The sequence below is a fragment of the Salmo trutta genome, chromosome 5 (assembly GCF_901001165.1).
Source record: "Salmo trutta chromosome 5, fSalTru1.1, whole genome shotgun sequence".
NCBI classification, from domain to species: Eukaryota; Metazoa; Chordata; class Actinopteri; order Salmoniformes; family Salmonidae; genus Salmo; species Salmo trutta.
In genome coordinates, this window is record NC_042961.1 from 53,234,666 (window position 1) to 53,250,605 (window position 15,940).

The 15,940-nt window shown below is 44.8% G+C and overlaps 1 protein-coding gene across 2 annotated transcripts; it reads right to left on the reverse strand.

The window, feature by feature from the left end:
• Positions 1–1,137: 1,137 nt before the first annotated feature.
• Positions 1,138–13,859, reverse strand: LOC115194488 (uncharacterized). 2 transcript variants are annotated; one of them, XM_029754208.1, is made up of 5 exons: positions 13,607–13,859; positions 10,476–10,772; positions 10,093–10,338; positions 9,726–9,871; positions 1,138–1,922 (listed from the first exon to the last, which is right to left on the reverse strand). In XM_029754208.1, the coding sequence occupies exons 1-5, from the start codon at positions 13,671–13,673 to the stop codon at positions 1,560–1,562; spliced, it is 1,119 nt and encodes a 372-aa protein (XP_029610068.1). In that variant the 5' UTR covers positions 13,674–13,859; the 3' UTR covers positions 1,138–1,559. The 2 variants fall into 2 exon arrangements, with proteins under 2 accessions (XP_029610068.1, XP_029610069.1); XM_029754209.1 differs by lacking the exon at positions 10,476–10,772.
• Between the last annotated feature and the right edge of the window lie 2,081 nt (positions 13,860–15,940).

The window sequence follows — 15,940 nt, forward strand, 5'->3', positions numbered from 1 at the left end:
TGCTCTTAGGCATAGGGGGCAGTATTTTCACGGCCGGATGAAAAACGTACCCAAATTGTGTGTGTGTGTGTGCGTGCGTGCGTGTATGTGTGAGTGTGCTATGCATCTTTATGTTTCAGTCAATGTGAGTGTGTGTCTGCATGTAGGTGTGCTTTAACATATGTATGTTCATATGTTTACTGAACAAAAATATAAACGCAACATGCAACAATTTCAAAGATTTTACTCAGTTACAGTTCATATGAGGAAATCAGTCAATTGAAATAAACTCATTAGGCCCTAGTCTATGAATTTCATATGACTGGGAATACAGATATGTTAAAATGAGCGGAAATCTTTTTTTTTTTACCAAGTAATACTACTCCAAAGACACCCAATTGGGAGAATGACCCTAGATGTATTTGTCACATGCACAAGTACAGTAAAATGCTTAACTTGCGAGCCCTAAGAGCACACATATTACAGATATACTCATCACAAACTTTGATCAATATACAAATGTTATGCACAGAATTATATATATACTTCTCCTAAATGCAACCACTGTGTCAGATTTCAAAAATGCTTCATGGCTGCAGTTCTGGTTTTTCTGGAAACCCGATTTGACGCAGCGCTCCACTGCCGCTTCCCCTCCTTGATTGGAGATGATCGCCTTTGGCTAGTGTATCCATAGAGCAAGATAGAGAACTATAGTGCTTCCTTAACCATTGAAGTCCCACACAGTTGACTTCTTCAATATCGTGAAAGCCCTCAATGGCGCTGACCATGCTAAAATACTATTTGGGAACTATAGTTCTCTATCTATCTTTATGGATACACTAGCCAAAGGCGATCATCTCCAATCAAGGAGGGGAAGCGGCAGTGGAGCGTTGCGTCAAATCGAGTTTCCAGAAAAACCAGAACTGCAGCCATTCCGATATGTGAGCTTTTGTCCACAGGACAAATGCTTTTAGTCATAATTGACTGCCATATCTGTAGTTCCTCCACATAACCAGCTGGATGTGACAGACACTTTTTATAGTTATATTTGTAAATATGAATTCTCATCGTATGAAATAATTAGACACACAGTATGTATTAAAAAAGAAACATTATTACATACTCGGTAGGTTGTTGCTCTCTTGATTGATTTATTGATTGAATGATTGGTTTATGGATTTATTTATTGATTGGTCAATTTGATTGATTGGATGGGCTTCCCATTTTCAATCCTGCTGTTTTGTGTATAAAAGGTATTTTAAAGAATGTACAGTGATACTGTATTCATCTGTATGTTTTGTTTTCATTTACAGAAAATAAGACAGTATGCAGAACAATCTATCGTTAAAGGGGAAATCTGCAGTTCAAATAATAACAAGGCGGGTACCCTGCCACCAATTTAATTACAATTTTTACAAACAATGGAGCATATGTTGTATTCTGCATGAATCAATAGTTACATACAATTCATGTGAAAATATGTAGCAATAGCAGATTGCCACTGAATTTGGATGAATTTAGACATAAACAAAATTTCCCGTGTTTGAATTCAGTACCTGAGTCTATGGGTTAAATCTTAATCAAAGTAACATCAGTGGGTCTCTGAGGAGAATGGAGGGGTAATCTCCTATTGTGTAGTACACCGTCTCTGGTTTCTTTAGATTATTTCCTTTGCCCACTGGGTGGCGCTGTGCTGCAACTGGTATCTGTAGGGTGCTGTAGAGTGTCTCTGCCTGTGGGGGGGACTGTAGTTGTTTCCTCTCTTCTGATGAAGTGTACTCTTTGTCCCCTGGATGGCCCTCTTCTCCTTCTGCTACTGCTGGTACTGCTCCTGGTCTCCCAGCATTGACGTAGATAGATGTCACCTCAGATCCAGGGGTGTTCTGTGGTTCTGGTCTTCCTGGTACAGCGCTCACTGGGTTGTCAACTTCTGGAACAATGGCCTGTTAGGAGATGATTAATCATAACATGCAAATGTTGTATACATTTCTCAAGAGTCTAAAACGTTGGAGTTGGGGAATTGTTTTAAGATGGTCATACCATGGGTCATTTAGCTATTTGATTTTGATTTTATAAATGTTTTGATAAAATATTGAACTTGGCCTTGACACATATTTAACTACTTTTTTGAGGTAGGCACAAAAATACCTCCATACTTTCATATTTTTTTTTAACCAGTACCAATTATTATAATTTGACCCTGCTGGTCATCTATGAACATTTGAACATCTTGGCCATGCTCTGTTATAGTCTCCACCCGGCACAGCCAGAAGAGGAATGGCCACCCCTCAAAGCCTGGTTCCTCTCTAGGTTTCTTCCTAGGTTCTGGCCTTTCTAGGGAGTTTTTCTTAGCCCCCGTGCTTCTACACCTGTCATGTCCTGACCATAGTAAGAGGTTATTTTCCATGGTAGTGTTAGTCAGGGCGTGACAGGGGGGTGTTTTGTGTTTGGTTCTATGTTTTCTATTTCTATGTTGTGTTCTAGTATTCTATTTCTATGTTGGGGCTTTTTGGGTTGATCTCCAATTATAGGCAGCTGGTACTTGTTGTCTATAATTGGAGATCATACTTAAGTAGGGTTTTTTTTTTCACTTGTGTTTTGTGGGTTGTTGTCTTCTGTGTAGTTTATGTTCCTTACAGAACTGTGTGCTCTCGGTTTCCCTCTTTTGTTTATTTTTCTTTAGTGTTCTAAGTTTAAATAAATATTGATTATGAGCACTCAACACGCTGCGCTTTGGTCCGCTACTTCCGACAGCCGTTATAGAACAACCCACCACAAAAGGACCAAGCAGCGTGATCAGGAGTGGACCTGGGAGGAGATCCTGGGTGGGGCAGGACCCTAGACAAGGCCTGGGGAGTATCGTCGTCCGCAATGGGAGATAGAGGCAGCAAGAGCGGAGCGGCGATACTACGAGGCTTTATATCCGCCTATAGGTAAGTGTGAGAGGCAGCCGCAAAAACATTTTGGGGAGGGGGGGGGGCACACGGGGAAGTTTGGCGGAGTCAGGTTGGAGACCTGAGCCAACTCCCTGTGCTAACCGTGGGGAGCGGGTGACGAGGCAAGCACTGAGTTCTGCCGTGATGCGCACTGTATCGCCAGTGCGCATTCTCAGGCCGGTGCGATCTGTGCCTGCGCCCTGCATTGGTCGAGCTAGGTTGAGCATCCAGCCAGAACGGGTGGTGCCAGCTCTACGCTCGAGATCTCCAGTGCGCCTCCACGGCCCAGTATGTCCTATGCCTGCTCCTCGCACTTGTCCTGAGGTGAGTGTTACCAGTCTGGCGCCTCCTATGCCAGCCCCACGCATCAGGCCTCCAGTGCGCCTGCCCAGTCCAGGGTGTCCTGTTTCTGCTCCCCGCACTCGCCCTGAGGAGCGTGTTACTAGTCTGGCGCCTCCTATGCCAGCCCCACGCATCAGGCCTCCAGTGCGCCTGCCCAGTCTGGGGTGTCCTGTTCCTGCTCACCGCACTTGCCCTGAGGTGCGTGTTACTAGTCTGGTGCCCCCTATGCCAGCCCCACGCATCAGGCCTTCCGGCGACAGTTCCCAGTCCAGAGCTTCCGGCGACGGCCTACAGTCCGGAACCTACTGAGACGGCCTACAGTCCGGAACCTACCGAGACGGCCTACAGTCCGGAACCTACCGAGACGGCCTACAGTCCGGAACCTACCGAGACGGCCTACAGTCCGGAACCTACCGAGACGGCCTACAGTCCGGAACCTACCGAGACGGCCTACAGTCCGGAACCTACCGAGACGGCCTACAGTCCGGAACCTACCGAGACGGCCTACAGTCCGGAACCTACCGAGACGGCCTACAGTCCGGAACCTACCGAGACGGCCTACAGCCTGGAACCTACCGAGACGGCCTACAGCCTGGAACCAACTGAGACGCTCCCCAGTCCGGAGCCTCCAGCGACGCTCCCCAGTCCGGAGCATCCAGCAACGCTCCCCAGTACAGAACCTCCTGAGACAGCCTGCAGCCCAGAGCCTGCAGCGGCGGCCTGCAGTACAGATCCTCCGGTGATGATCCGCGGTCCAGTGGCACAGAAGCGGGCGGAGCGGGGTTTACTCACCGAACCAGAGCAGCCTCCTCCACTGGGGAATGCGGGGCATGAGAAGGTTCTGGGTACTGCACATGAGCCGCCATAGACATTAGTCACCCACCCTACCTTCCCTTTGTGTTTTTTTTTCTTGGGGGGGGGGGGGGGGTTGTTGTTTTTTGTGTAAATGTGGTCGGAGTCCGCACCTTTGGGGGGGGGGGGTATTGTCACGTCCTGAGTATAGTAAGAGGTTATTTTCCATGGTAGAGTTGGTCAGGGCGTGACGGGGTGTTTTGTTCTACTTTTTCTATTTCTATGTTGGGGCTTTTTGGGTTGATCTCCAATTATAGGCAGCTGGTCCTCGTTGTCTATAATTGGAGATCATACTTAAGTAGTTTTTTTTTCCACTTGTATTTTGTGGGTTGTTGTCTTCTGTGTAGTTTATGTTCCTTACAGAACTGTGCGCTCTCAGTTTCCCTCTTTTGTTTATTTTTCTTTAGTGTTCTAAGTTTAAATAAATATTGATTATGAGCACTCAACACGCTGCGCTTTGGTTCGCTCCTTCCGACAGCCGTTACAACACCTGCATTGCTTGCTGTTTTGGGGTTTTAGGCTGGGTTTCTGTACAGCACTTTGTGACATCAGCTGATGTAAGAAGGGCTTTATAAATACATTTGATTGATACCGATTACCTTCAAACAAGTCGTAGAGCAAAATGGAGAACAACAAAATCTCCCCTTTCCTCAGTTGGGTCATATTCGTTTGTTGCCCAAACCATTCAGACGCTACAGACGTTTTCCTGAGACAACCGATTTCAGGGATGTCTCATGGTCTGACAAACACTGCTGTGGCATGGGCTGCATCTCAATCTACCGCATCCAAATATGGCGGCATTCCGCATCTGCGGTTGATTGAGATTTATTTTTATTTTTATTTCACCTTTATTTAACCAGGTAGGCAAGTTGAGAACAAGTTCTCATTTACAATTGCGACCTGGCCAAGATAAAGCAAAGCAGTTCGACAACATACAAAAACACAGAGTTACACATGGAGTAAAACAACATACAATCAATGATGCAGTAGAAAAAAAATAAGACTATATACAATGTGAGCAAATGATGTGAGATAATGGAGGTAAAGGCAAAAAAATGCCATGGTGGCAAAGTAAATAAAGTATGGCAAGAAAAAAAACACTGGAATGGTAGATTTGTAGTTTGAAGAAAGTTAAAAGTTAAAATATAAATAATATGGTGCAAAGGAGCAAAATAAATAAAATAAATAAATATAGTAGGGGAAAAGGTAGTAGTTTGGGCTCAATTAAAGATGGGCTATGTACAGGTGCAGAGATCTGTGAGCTGCTCTGACAGCTGGTGCTTAAAGCTAGTGAGGGAGATAAGTGTTTCCAGTTTTAGAGATTTTTGAAGTTCGTTCCAATCATTGGCAGCTGAGAACTGGAAGGAGAGACGACCAAAGGAGGAGTTGGCTTTAGGGGTGACCAGAGAGATATACCTGCTGGAGCGCGTGCTACAGGTGGGTGCTGCTATGGTGACCAGTGAGCGGAGATAAGGGGGGACTTTACCTAGCAGGGTCTTGTAGATGACCTGGAGCCAATGTGTTTGGCGACGATGATGAAGTGAAGGCCAGCCAACGAGAGCATACAGGTCGCAGTGGTGGGTTGTATATGGGGCTTTGGTGACAAAACGGATGGCACTGTGATAGACTGCATCCAGCTTGTTGAGTAGGGTATTGGAGGCTATTTTGTAAATGACATCGCCGAAGTCGAGGATTGGTAGGATGGTCAGTTTTACGAGGGTATGTTTGGCAGCATGAGTGAAGGATGCTTTGTTGCGAAATAGGAAGCCAATTCTAGATTTCACTTTGGATTGGAGATGATTGATGTGAGTCTGGAAGGAGAGTTTACAGTCTAACCAGACACCTAGGTATTTGTAGTTGTCCACAAATTCTAAGTTAGAACCGTCCAGAGAAGTTATGCTGGATGGGCGGGCAGGTGCAGGCAGCGATCGGTTGAAGAGCATGCATTTAGTTTTACTTGTGTTTAGGAGCAGTTGGAGACCACGGAAGGAGAGTTGAATGGCATTGAAGCTCGTCTGGAGGGTTGTTAACACAGTGTCCAAAGAAGGGCCAGAAGTATACAGAATGGTGTCGTCTGCGTAGAGGTGGATCAGAGATTCACCAGCAGCAAGAGCGACATCATTTATGTATACAGAGAAAAGAGTTGGCCCAAGAATTGAACCCTGTGGTACCCCCATAGAGACTGCCAGAGGTCCAGACAGTAGGCCCTCCGATTTGACACACTGAACTCTGTCAGAGAAGTAGTTGGTGAACCAGGCGACGCAATCGTTTGAGAAACCAAGGCTACTAAGTCTGCCGATGAGGATGTGGTGATTAACAGAGTCAAAAGCTTTGGCCAGGTCAATGAATACGGCAGCACAGTAATGTTTCTTATCGATGGCGGTTACGATGTCATTTAGGACCTTGAGCGTGGCTGAGGTGCACCCATGACCAGCTCTGAAACCAGATTGCATAGCGGAGAGGGTGCGGTGGGATTCAAAATAGTCGGTAATCTGTTTGTTGACTTGGCTTTCGAAGACCTTAGAAAGGCAGGGTAGGATGGATATAGGTCTGTAGCAACTTGGGTCAAGAGTGTCACCTCCTTTGAAGAGGGGGATGACAGCAGCTGCTTTCCAATCTATGGGAATCTCAGACGACACGAAAGAGAGGTTGAACAGGCTAGTAATAGGGGTTGCAATAATTTCGGCAGATAATTTTAGAAAGAAAGGGTCCAGATTGTCAAGCCCAGCTGATTTGTAGGGGTCCAGATTTTGCAGCTCTTTCAGAACATCAGCTGAATGGATTTGGGAGAAGGAGAAATGGGGGAGGCTTGGGCGAGTAGCTGTGGGGGGTGCAGTGCTGTTGAATGCAGTAGGGGTAGTTAGGTGGAAAGCATGGCCAGCCGTAGAAAAATGCTTATTGAAATTCTCAATTATAGTGGGCTTATCGGTGGTGACAGAGTTTCCTATCCTCAGTGCAGTGGGCAGTTGGGAGGAGGTGTTCTTATTCTCCATGGACTTTACAATGTCCCAGAACTTTTTTGAATTTGTGTTGCAGGAAGCAAATTTCTGCTTGAAAAAGCTAGCCTTGGCGTTTCTAACTGCCTGTGTATATTGGTTTCTAACTTCCCTAAAAAGTTGCATATCGCGGGGGCAGTTCGATGCTAATGCAGAACGCCACAGGATATTTTTGTGTTGGTTAAGGGCAGTCAGGTCTGGGGAGAACCAAGGGCTATATCTGTTCCTGGTTCTAAATTTCTTGAAAGGGGCATGCTTATTTAAGATGGAGAGGAAGGCATTTTTAAAAAATAACCAGGCATCCTCTACTGACGGGATGAGGTCAATATCCTTCCAGGATACCAGGGCCAGGTCGATTAGAAAGGCTTGCTCGTTGAAATGTTTCAGGGAGCGTTTGACAGTGATGAGTGGAGGTCGTTTGACCGCTGACCCATTACGGGTGCAGGCAATGAGGCAGTGATCGCTGAGATCTTGGTTGAAAACAGCAGAGGTGTAATTAGAGGGCACATTGGTTAGGATGATATCTATGAGGGTGCCAGTGTTTGCGGCTTTGGGGTTGTACCTGGTGGGTTCATTAATAATTTGTGTGAGATTGAGGGCATCAAGCTTGGATTGTAGAATGGCTGGGGTGTTAAGCATGTCCCAGTTTAGGTCGCCTAGCAGCACGAGCTCTGAAGATAGATGGGGGGCAATCAGTTCACATATGGTGTCCAGAGCACAGCTAGGGGCCGAGGGGGGTCTATAGCAGGCGGCAACGGTGAGAGACTTGTTTTTGGAGAGGTGGATTTTTAAAAGTAGAAGTTCAAATTGTTTGGGTACAGACCTGGATAGCAGGACAGAACTCTGCAAGCTATCTCTGCAGTAGATTGCAACACCGCCCCCTTTGGTCGTTCTATCTTGTCTGAAAACGTTGTAGTTAGGGATGAAGATTTCACAGTTTTTGGTGGACTTCCTAAGCCAAGATTCAGACACAGCCAGGACATCCGGGTTGGCAGAGTGTGCTAAAGCAGTGAATAAAACAAACTTAGGGAGGAGGCTTCTAATGTTAACATGCATGAAACCAAGGCTATTACGGTTACAGAAGTCATCAAAAGAGAGCGCCTGGGGAGTAGGTGTGGAGCCAGGCACTGAAGGGCCTGGATTCACCTCTACATCCCCAGCGGAGCAGAGAAGGATAAGTATGAGGGTACGGCTAAAAGCTATAAGAATTGGTCGTCTGTGACGTCCAGAATAGAGAGAAAAAGGAGCAGGTATCTGGGGGCGATAAAATAGCTTCAAGGTATAATGTACAGACAAAGGTATGGTGGGATGTGAGTACAGAGGAGGTAAACCTAGGCATTTAGTGACTATGAGAGAGATATTGTCTCTAGAAATATCATTGAAACCAGAAGATGTCATAGCATGTGTGGGTGGAGGAACTGAGAGGTTGGATAAGGTATAATGAACAGGGCTAGAGGCTCTACAGTGAAATAAGCCAATAAACACTAACCAGAACAGCAATGGACAAGGCATATTGACATTAAGGAGAGGCATGCTTAGCCGAGTGATCAGAGGGTCCAGTGAGAATCAGACAGCTAGCCGGGCCATAGGTAGCAAGCTGGTGGAAGATGGGAGGGAGGTCTGTTTTTAGCCGCCTCGTGCGTTTCCGTCTGTGGGTTAGTGGGGTTCCGTGTGGAAGGGGGGACCTGTCCAAGTTGGCAAAATAGTTAGTTATAGTGGCCCAAGAAAAGTGTCCGACAGACCTATTCAGATCGCAGCCGAAAAGACAGCTAACGATTAGCTGGCCGCAGATGGGCGATCAGGTTACGTCTCGACGGAGGGGCCAGTTGGAACAACTCCCTCGGGCAGATAACGTCGGTGATCCAGTCGTGAAGACCCAATGGGGCTCCGCATCGGCAGTAAAACGGGTCAGGATAGGTGAGTTGTAGCCCAGGAGACACTTCAGCTGGCTAGCTCAGGAGTAGCCCACGAGTGGCTGACGGAATTCTTCAGCTGGCTAGCTAGCTAGCTCCGTAATAGTGTGTGTTAATTCCGAGACCGACGTTGCCAATAGTCACTCAGGTAGCAGCTAGTTAGCTGCAAGATCCAGGTGTAAATGTCCAGAGCCTGCGGTAGAAATCGAGGAAAGGAGAGAGAATAGGTCCGATATGCTCTGGTCTGAGTCGCGCTGTACAAAAACTGGCGATAGCTTTTCGAGCTAATGGATAGCTGAGGACAGCTAACCGTAGCTAGCTGAACTTCAACGTTAGCCAGTGAAAATAGCTAACCTCTGGCTAGCTTCTGTCGTGGAATTCAGATGAGGTAAATAATACTTTCTTTTTTTTTTTTAATTGATGAGGCGGGTTGCAGGAGAGTGCTTTGAGGTTGAGTATATAGAATAAAAAAAATGTAAAAAGATAAGTGAAGAAAAAAATATGTAAATATATATATAAATATATATATATATACACGGGACACGACAGGACGTCTGAACTGCTACGCCATCTTGGAATGCAGCCCATGCAAAAAAAAAAAAATATCTCTAGCTTAACCTGACAGATTTGTATGTGGATTTTATTATTATGTTACTTAAATTTACGCACTGGTGCGTTTAAACATAGATTCATCATAGAGAGGGTACCTTCAGTGGCAGTTTTTCTTTAGGGGATCGCCGGATTCTGGTTGATATGACGCATCCTACACCAACTAAGAATAATCCACCAGTAACAATGCCCACAATGATGCCAACTAGTGATGCTGCAGCGATCCCCTTCTTCTCACCAATACCTGAGATGTCACACACATACACACACACACACACACACACACACACACACACACACACATTTACATGACACACAAACACACACACACACATTTACATGACATACACAAACACACATATACACACAAAAACAGCATTATCCACATTTTAGCTTGATATATAAATATATTTTTATAATGATAGACGAATGCACAGAAAGTGGAAGTTAGTAAATTAGACTTACATATGTCCTCCATGCGTTGTGATCTGGCCTCTGCACTGACATGATTGTTGACGATACACTGGATGAATCCATTACCACTGGAGACGGTGATGTTGACCTCAGTGAGTGACAGAGAATCCTGGTACAGTGTGCACTGACCTCCATCACAGACAGAAAACATCCAGCCTGAACAATTCACTGTGATGTTACAAAGTCCTGTACTTGAGTTGGAGTAGGTCACCTGCATGGCTGGAATGGGAACAGCTTCTACAACAACCAATACAGATCAGAAAGATACATTTTACATGTATGACTGGTGAAGACACTTTAAAGGAGATTAGCTTTTTGAAACAAAGCAGAAACACATAGCAGACTACCAAAACACAAAAAATCACTAAACTCACCCAACACCTTAAATCTGTATGAAGACGTTGAATCTGACCAATCTATTTTCTTTGCATTTGCAATGTAAATTCCATTGTCTGTGTCCATAAAATTCTTAATGCACAGAGTGTGGTTCACTGGATTATAATCCACCTTCTCCTTGTATTTAGGAGAGATCTCTTTATCATCAACTATTACAGCACTATTGAACTTCCATCTAAGTCCTTTAAGTTCCTCAGGTGGTTCTGCAACAGCCAGACACACCGAACCTCCCTTCAACCCATACTGGTCTTTTGGAGGGAAATCAGCCCAGGTCCCTAAAGAGAGAGGAAGAGGTTCACTGGGCTCGGAGTTTGCACCTGTTTATTCAGATAGGGATAATCTTAATAAGTGTTAATCTAGAAATACATGTTTTTACTGAGTTACAGTTAATTTAAGGAAATCAGTCAATTGAAATACATTTTATTACAGACAGAAATCCTCCTCAGCACTGGATGTGGAGGTCTTGTGCTGCAGTTGTGAGACCGTTTGGACGTACTGCCAAATTATCTAAAATGATGTTGGAGGTGGTTTATGGTAGAGAAATTAACATTAAATTATCTGGCAACAGCTAAGGTGGACATTCCTGCAGGACATTCCTACTCCCTCAAAATTTAAGGCATCTGTGGCATTGTGTCGTGTGACAAAACTGCACATTTTAGAGTCGCCTTTTATTGTCCCCAGCACAAGGTGCACCTGTGTAATGATCATGCTGTTTAATCAGCTTCTTGATATGCCACACCTGTCAGGTGGATGGATTATATTGGCAAAGGAGAAATGCTCACTAACAGGGATGTAAACCAATTTGTACAGAATTTGAGAGAAATAAGCTTTTTGTTCATATGGAACATTTCTTTGGAACTTTTATTTCAGGACCAACCCTTTACATGTTGTGTTTATATTTTTGTTCAGTATAAAAGCTTTCCACAACGCAATTCTCACATTACTTTTAATATGATTGTCTTCTCATTTCTATTTTTTTTTTTACTATCACTGAATCCGACTACTCTTACTTAATACCTCTTAAGGATCCGCCCCTTGTTTCAATTTTAGCCTAAAATGACATACCCAAACCTAACTGCCTGTAGCTCAGGCCCTGAAGCAAGGAAATGCATATTCTTGACACCATTTGAAAGGAAACACTGGTAAAAGATAATACAAAGAAAAACTGTATTTTTGGGGGTATTTCTTTTGTACCATTATCTTTTAAATGCAAGAGAAAGGCCATAATGTCGCATAATGCAATTAGCATGAGGTTGTAAGTAATTATTGTTACTCTAACTGCACTGTCCAATTTACAGTAGCTATTGCAGTTAAATAATAAAATGCTATTGTTTGAGGAGAGTGCACAGTTATGAACTTGAAACGTTATCAATAAACCAATTAGGCACATTTGGGCAGTCTTGATACAACACTTTGAACAGAAATGCAATGATTCATTGGATCTATCTAAATCTTTGCACATACACTGCTGCCATCTAGTGGCCAAAATCTAAATTGTGCCTTGGCTGGAATAATAGATTATGACCTTTCTCTTGCATTTGAAAGATAATGGAACAAAAAATATATATTAAAAAAACGATTGTTTTTTCTTTGTATTATCTTTTACCAGATCTTGGGGACCTTCAATGCTGCAGACATGTTTAGGTACCCTTCCCCAGATCAGTGCCTCGACACATTCCTGTCTCGGCAATATAGGGACAATTCCTTTGAGCTCATGGCTTGGTTTTTACTCTGACATGCACTGTCAACTGTGGGACCTTATATAGACAGGTGTGTGGTTTTCCAAATCATGTCCAATCAATTAAATTTACCACAGGTGGACTCCAATCAAGTTGTGGAAACATCTCAAGGATGATCAATGGAAACAGGATAAACCTGAGCTCAATTTCGAGTCTCATAGCAAAGGGTCTGAAAACACATGTAAATTAGGGATTTATATTTTTTAGAATAAGGCTGTAATGTAACAAAATGTGGAAAAAGTCAAGGGTCTGAATACTTTCCGAATGCACTGTATATACACACCTGGAAAACGGTGATTATTACATGGCAGTCTACAACCATATACTGCATTACAGGTTGTTATCGGTCACGTCCTGACCAGTAAAAGTAGTTGTTTGTCATAGTATGGTCAGGGCGTGGCAGCGGGTGTTTGTTTTGTGTGTTTTGGTGTTTTTGATTTTTGTTCTATGTTTTTTATATCTATGGTTAAATCTAGTTGTTCTATTTCTATGTTGTTTTTTTGGCATGACCTCCAATTAGAGGCAGCTGGTTGTCATTGTCTCTAATTGGAGGCCATATTTAGTTGATGTTGTTTCACTTGTGTTTTGTGGGTGGTTGTTTCCTGTATAGCCCGTGTTGCCTTACGGAAATGTTTCGTCATTTTGTTATTTTTGTTTAAGTGTTCACATTACTTCAATAAAAGAAGATGAGCATTCAACACGCTGCGCCTTGGTCCCCTTTGTACGACCCACGTTACAGTTATCAATAAGATGCAGAAGGTTTAATTGGCCTTCTGGGGGCAGTCTACAATCATATATTATTAAACTTTAGAAAGAAATAACTCTGTCATGACGTAAGAAATAAAATACAAAGATAACTACAATTGAGGACATATCTGTACTTGTCCTTGTCTTATTATTTACCAGTTTTTTTTGTTGTAAGTGACGATTTATAAACAATAATTGGATACAATCCAGTATCGCCTTAAATTAAATGAATCACATGCATCTAGCACAGGGTCATAGGATATCTTGCTTTCTGAAAGCACTGCAAGGGCTGCTGACCCAACCACACCAATGACACACACATCAAATATATGTGAATGTGTTTCATTAAAAACAAGCAGCATCAATATACGGTATCACACACCACGAAAAAACTAACAAGAAGTTAGAGAAAGCTAACTGTATTCCTAACTTTATCATGCAAGTAACACTTTAACACGCAATTACTGATGACTAGTCATTCTACAGTACATTCAACACACCATGTAAAAACCAACAAAGAAGTTAATTGTTTAACTGTATTCCTAACTGTATCATGCAAGCAAGCACATTTAATAGATACAAAACATGAGCAGGAGAAAGTAAATAATCCATACAATACTAACCATAGTGGAGTATAGAGAGTAGGAGTATTCCCTGTTTGGAGAAGCAGGAGAGGGGACCACCAGACATCTCTGTTAGGTGTTGTAAGTCTGTATTTTCTCTGTGACTGACTAGTAGCTTGCTAGACTCACCAAAACACACAGAGAAGAGAGATTAGAGATTAGACTTATTTTGATGAGACTGGTAGCTAGTAGAAGGAGGCCTTTGTCATGTCAGTTGAAGGTGGGCTTTGTATGTTAGCTGAAAAGGAAGTCACACTCTATAGTCATTCTCTGAAAATACCCCTTCACTCAGCTTGAGAGTTAGACCATGAGGAGTGGGTGTGTTTGGGGTCTGTTACTGTGCTGATCAGGCTGATGGTATCAGAACAGTGTGTGTGTGTATTTTCATGTAGGTGTTGCATGCCTGCAGAAGGGTTTGCATGAGTTATCTTCCATGCTCATTGCTCAGTGTGGCTGAGGTACATGAAACACCCGCCCACTTGTGCGTTTTCAGGAAGAAGTGGGTCCTAACTTACTGACAAAGTCCCCCTTATATTTAATACATTTGCAAACATTTTTAAAAACCTGATTAATGAGGGAAAAAATGTATTTAATCCATTTCAGAATAAGGCTGTAACGTAACAACGTGGAAAAAGGAATACTTCCAAATGCACTGTATATACTTAGGCTATTATAACAAGGCGCAAGCATTATAGGCCTTCTGCCTCTGTCCAGAGGAATACTAGGCTTTGATGGCAATGGCTGTAAGAGCTCACTTTGCCGTGTATGAGCCCTGGTTAGAGTCCCTGTGTCACGACTCCTGCCGAGGGTGACTCCTCTCCCTGTTCGGGTGGCGCTCGGCGGTCGTCGTCACCGGCCTACTAGCTGCCACCGATCCCTTTTTCCCTTTTCTGTTGGTTTTGTCTTGATTGTTTGCACCTGTGTATGATTAGTGTTTAATTTAGTATTTAAGCCCGTTTCCCCACCTGTTCTGTGTGCGGGCTTACTTTCTGTTGTCAACTGTTGTTTATGCAGTGGTACGTGTTATCGGATCCTTGTGTTTGTTGGATCACACCCAGTTGTGTTTTCGTGGGTGTACTTTTCTTTTACGGTGCAATTCATTAAAAGCCCGTTAGCAACTACTCCTGTTTCCTGCGCCTGACTCCACACCCACTACTGCAAGAGTGACAGAAGCCCGCACCATACAAGTATGGAGTCAGCAGGAGCAGCCACCACCCCTCTCCCGTCTATGGAGGAAGAGGGTCCTCCACCACACCACCGTGCTCCATCGAATCGGGTCGGCGATGGACCAAATGATGGAGAGGATGGATCGATGGGAGAGGAGTGGTCTCCTCTCTTCACCCCCGACTCACCAGAGTAGTCCACCTACTCCGCTCCCTCCTACGTCAGGTTCTGGAGCATTGCGTCTTGCGCTCCCTAGGGAGTATGACGGAGGAGCAGCGGGATGTCAGGGGTTTCTGCTGCAGATTGACTTATACCTGGCTACAGTGAGACCGACTCCCTCGGGAGAGGAGAGTGTCAGCCTCCTCGTCTTCTGCCTAACGGGGCGAGCGTTGGAATGGGCCAACGCAGTCTGGAACAGCCCCAACTCAGCGAGGGAGAATTACCCTGAGTTCACCCGCCGTTTCCGGGCCGTATTCGATCACCCTCCAGAAGGCCGGGCGGCGGGTGAGCGACTGTTCCATCTCAGGCAGGAGACGAGGAGCGCACAAGACTTCGCTCTGGAGTTCCGGACCTTAGCTGCGGGGACCGGGTGGAACGACAGGGCCCTAATGGATCATTTCCGGTGCAGTCTCCGGGAGGACGTCCGCAGGGAGCTAGCGTGTCGGGACAATACACTCTCCCTGGATGGACTGATTGACATGTCAATCCGACTGGACAATCTGCTGGCTGCCCGCGGGCGTTCAGAAGGGGTCCTGTCAGTTCCACCTCCTAGCCCTCCGGCGCCCATTCCCATGGAGCTGGGAGTGGCTGCATCAAAGGGAACCGGAGGAGGGCACTGCTCCTGCACCAATTGTGGTCGCCGAGGACACACGGTCGACCGGTGCTGGGGGGGTCCCTCTGGGAGTTGAGAAGGCAGGCAGAACACTCCTCGTTCACCCTAGGTGAGTCAGCACCAAACTCACCCAGAACCCTCTGTTGGTCATATGTTTGTTTTATTTTTTTTCCTAGATTTTTTTTCCCTTGTTCCCAGCATAGGGCACTAGTCGATTCAGGTGCAGCGGGGAACTTTATGGATCGCGGACTCGCCCTTAAGCTGGGAGTTTCGTTAGTACCGTTAGATTCCCCCTTTCCCGTGCACTCCCTAGATAGCCGGCCATTAGGGTCAGGGCT

Excerpts from the sequence above, each read along its gene's own strand:
- LOC115194488 (XM_029754208.1), bottom strand. The coding sequence starts at position 13,673 with ATGTCTGGTGGTCCCCTCTCCTGCTTCTCCAAACAGGGAATACTCCTA. Across the intron at positions 10,773-13,606 it reads ACTCTCTATACTCCACTATG|GGACCTGGGCTGATTTCCCT; the intron begins GTTAGTATTGTA and ends CTCTCTCTTTAG. Across the intron at positions 10,339-10,475 it reads ATACAGATTTAAGGTGTTGG|AAGCTGTTCCCATTCCAGCC; the intron begins GTGAGTTTAGTG and ends TGGTTGTTGTAG.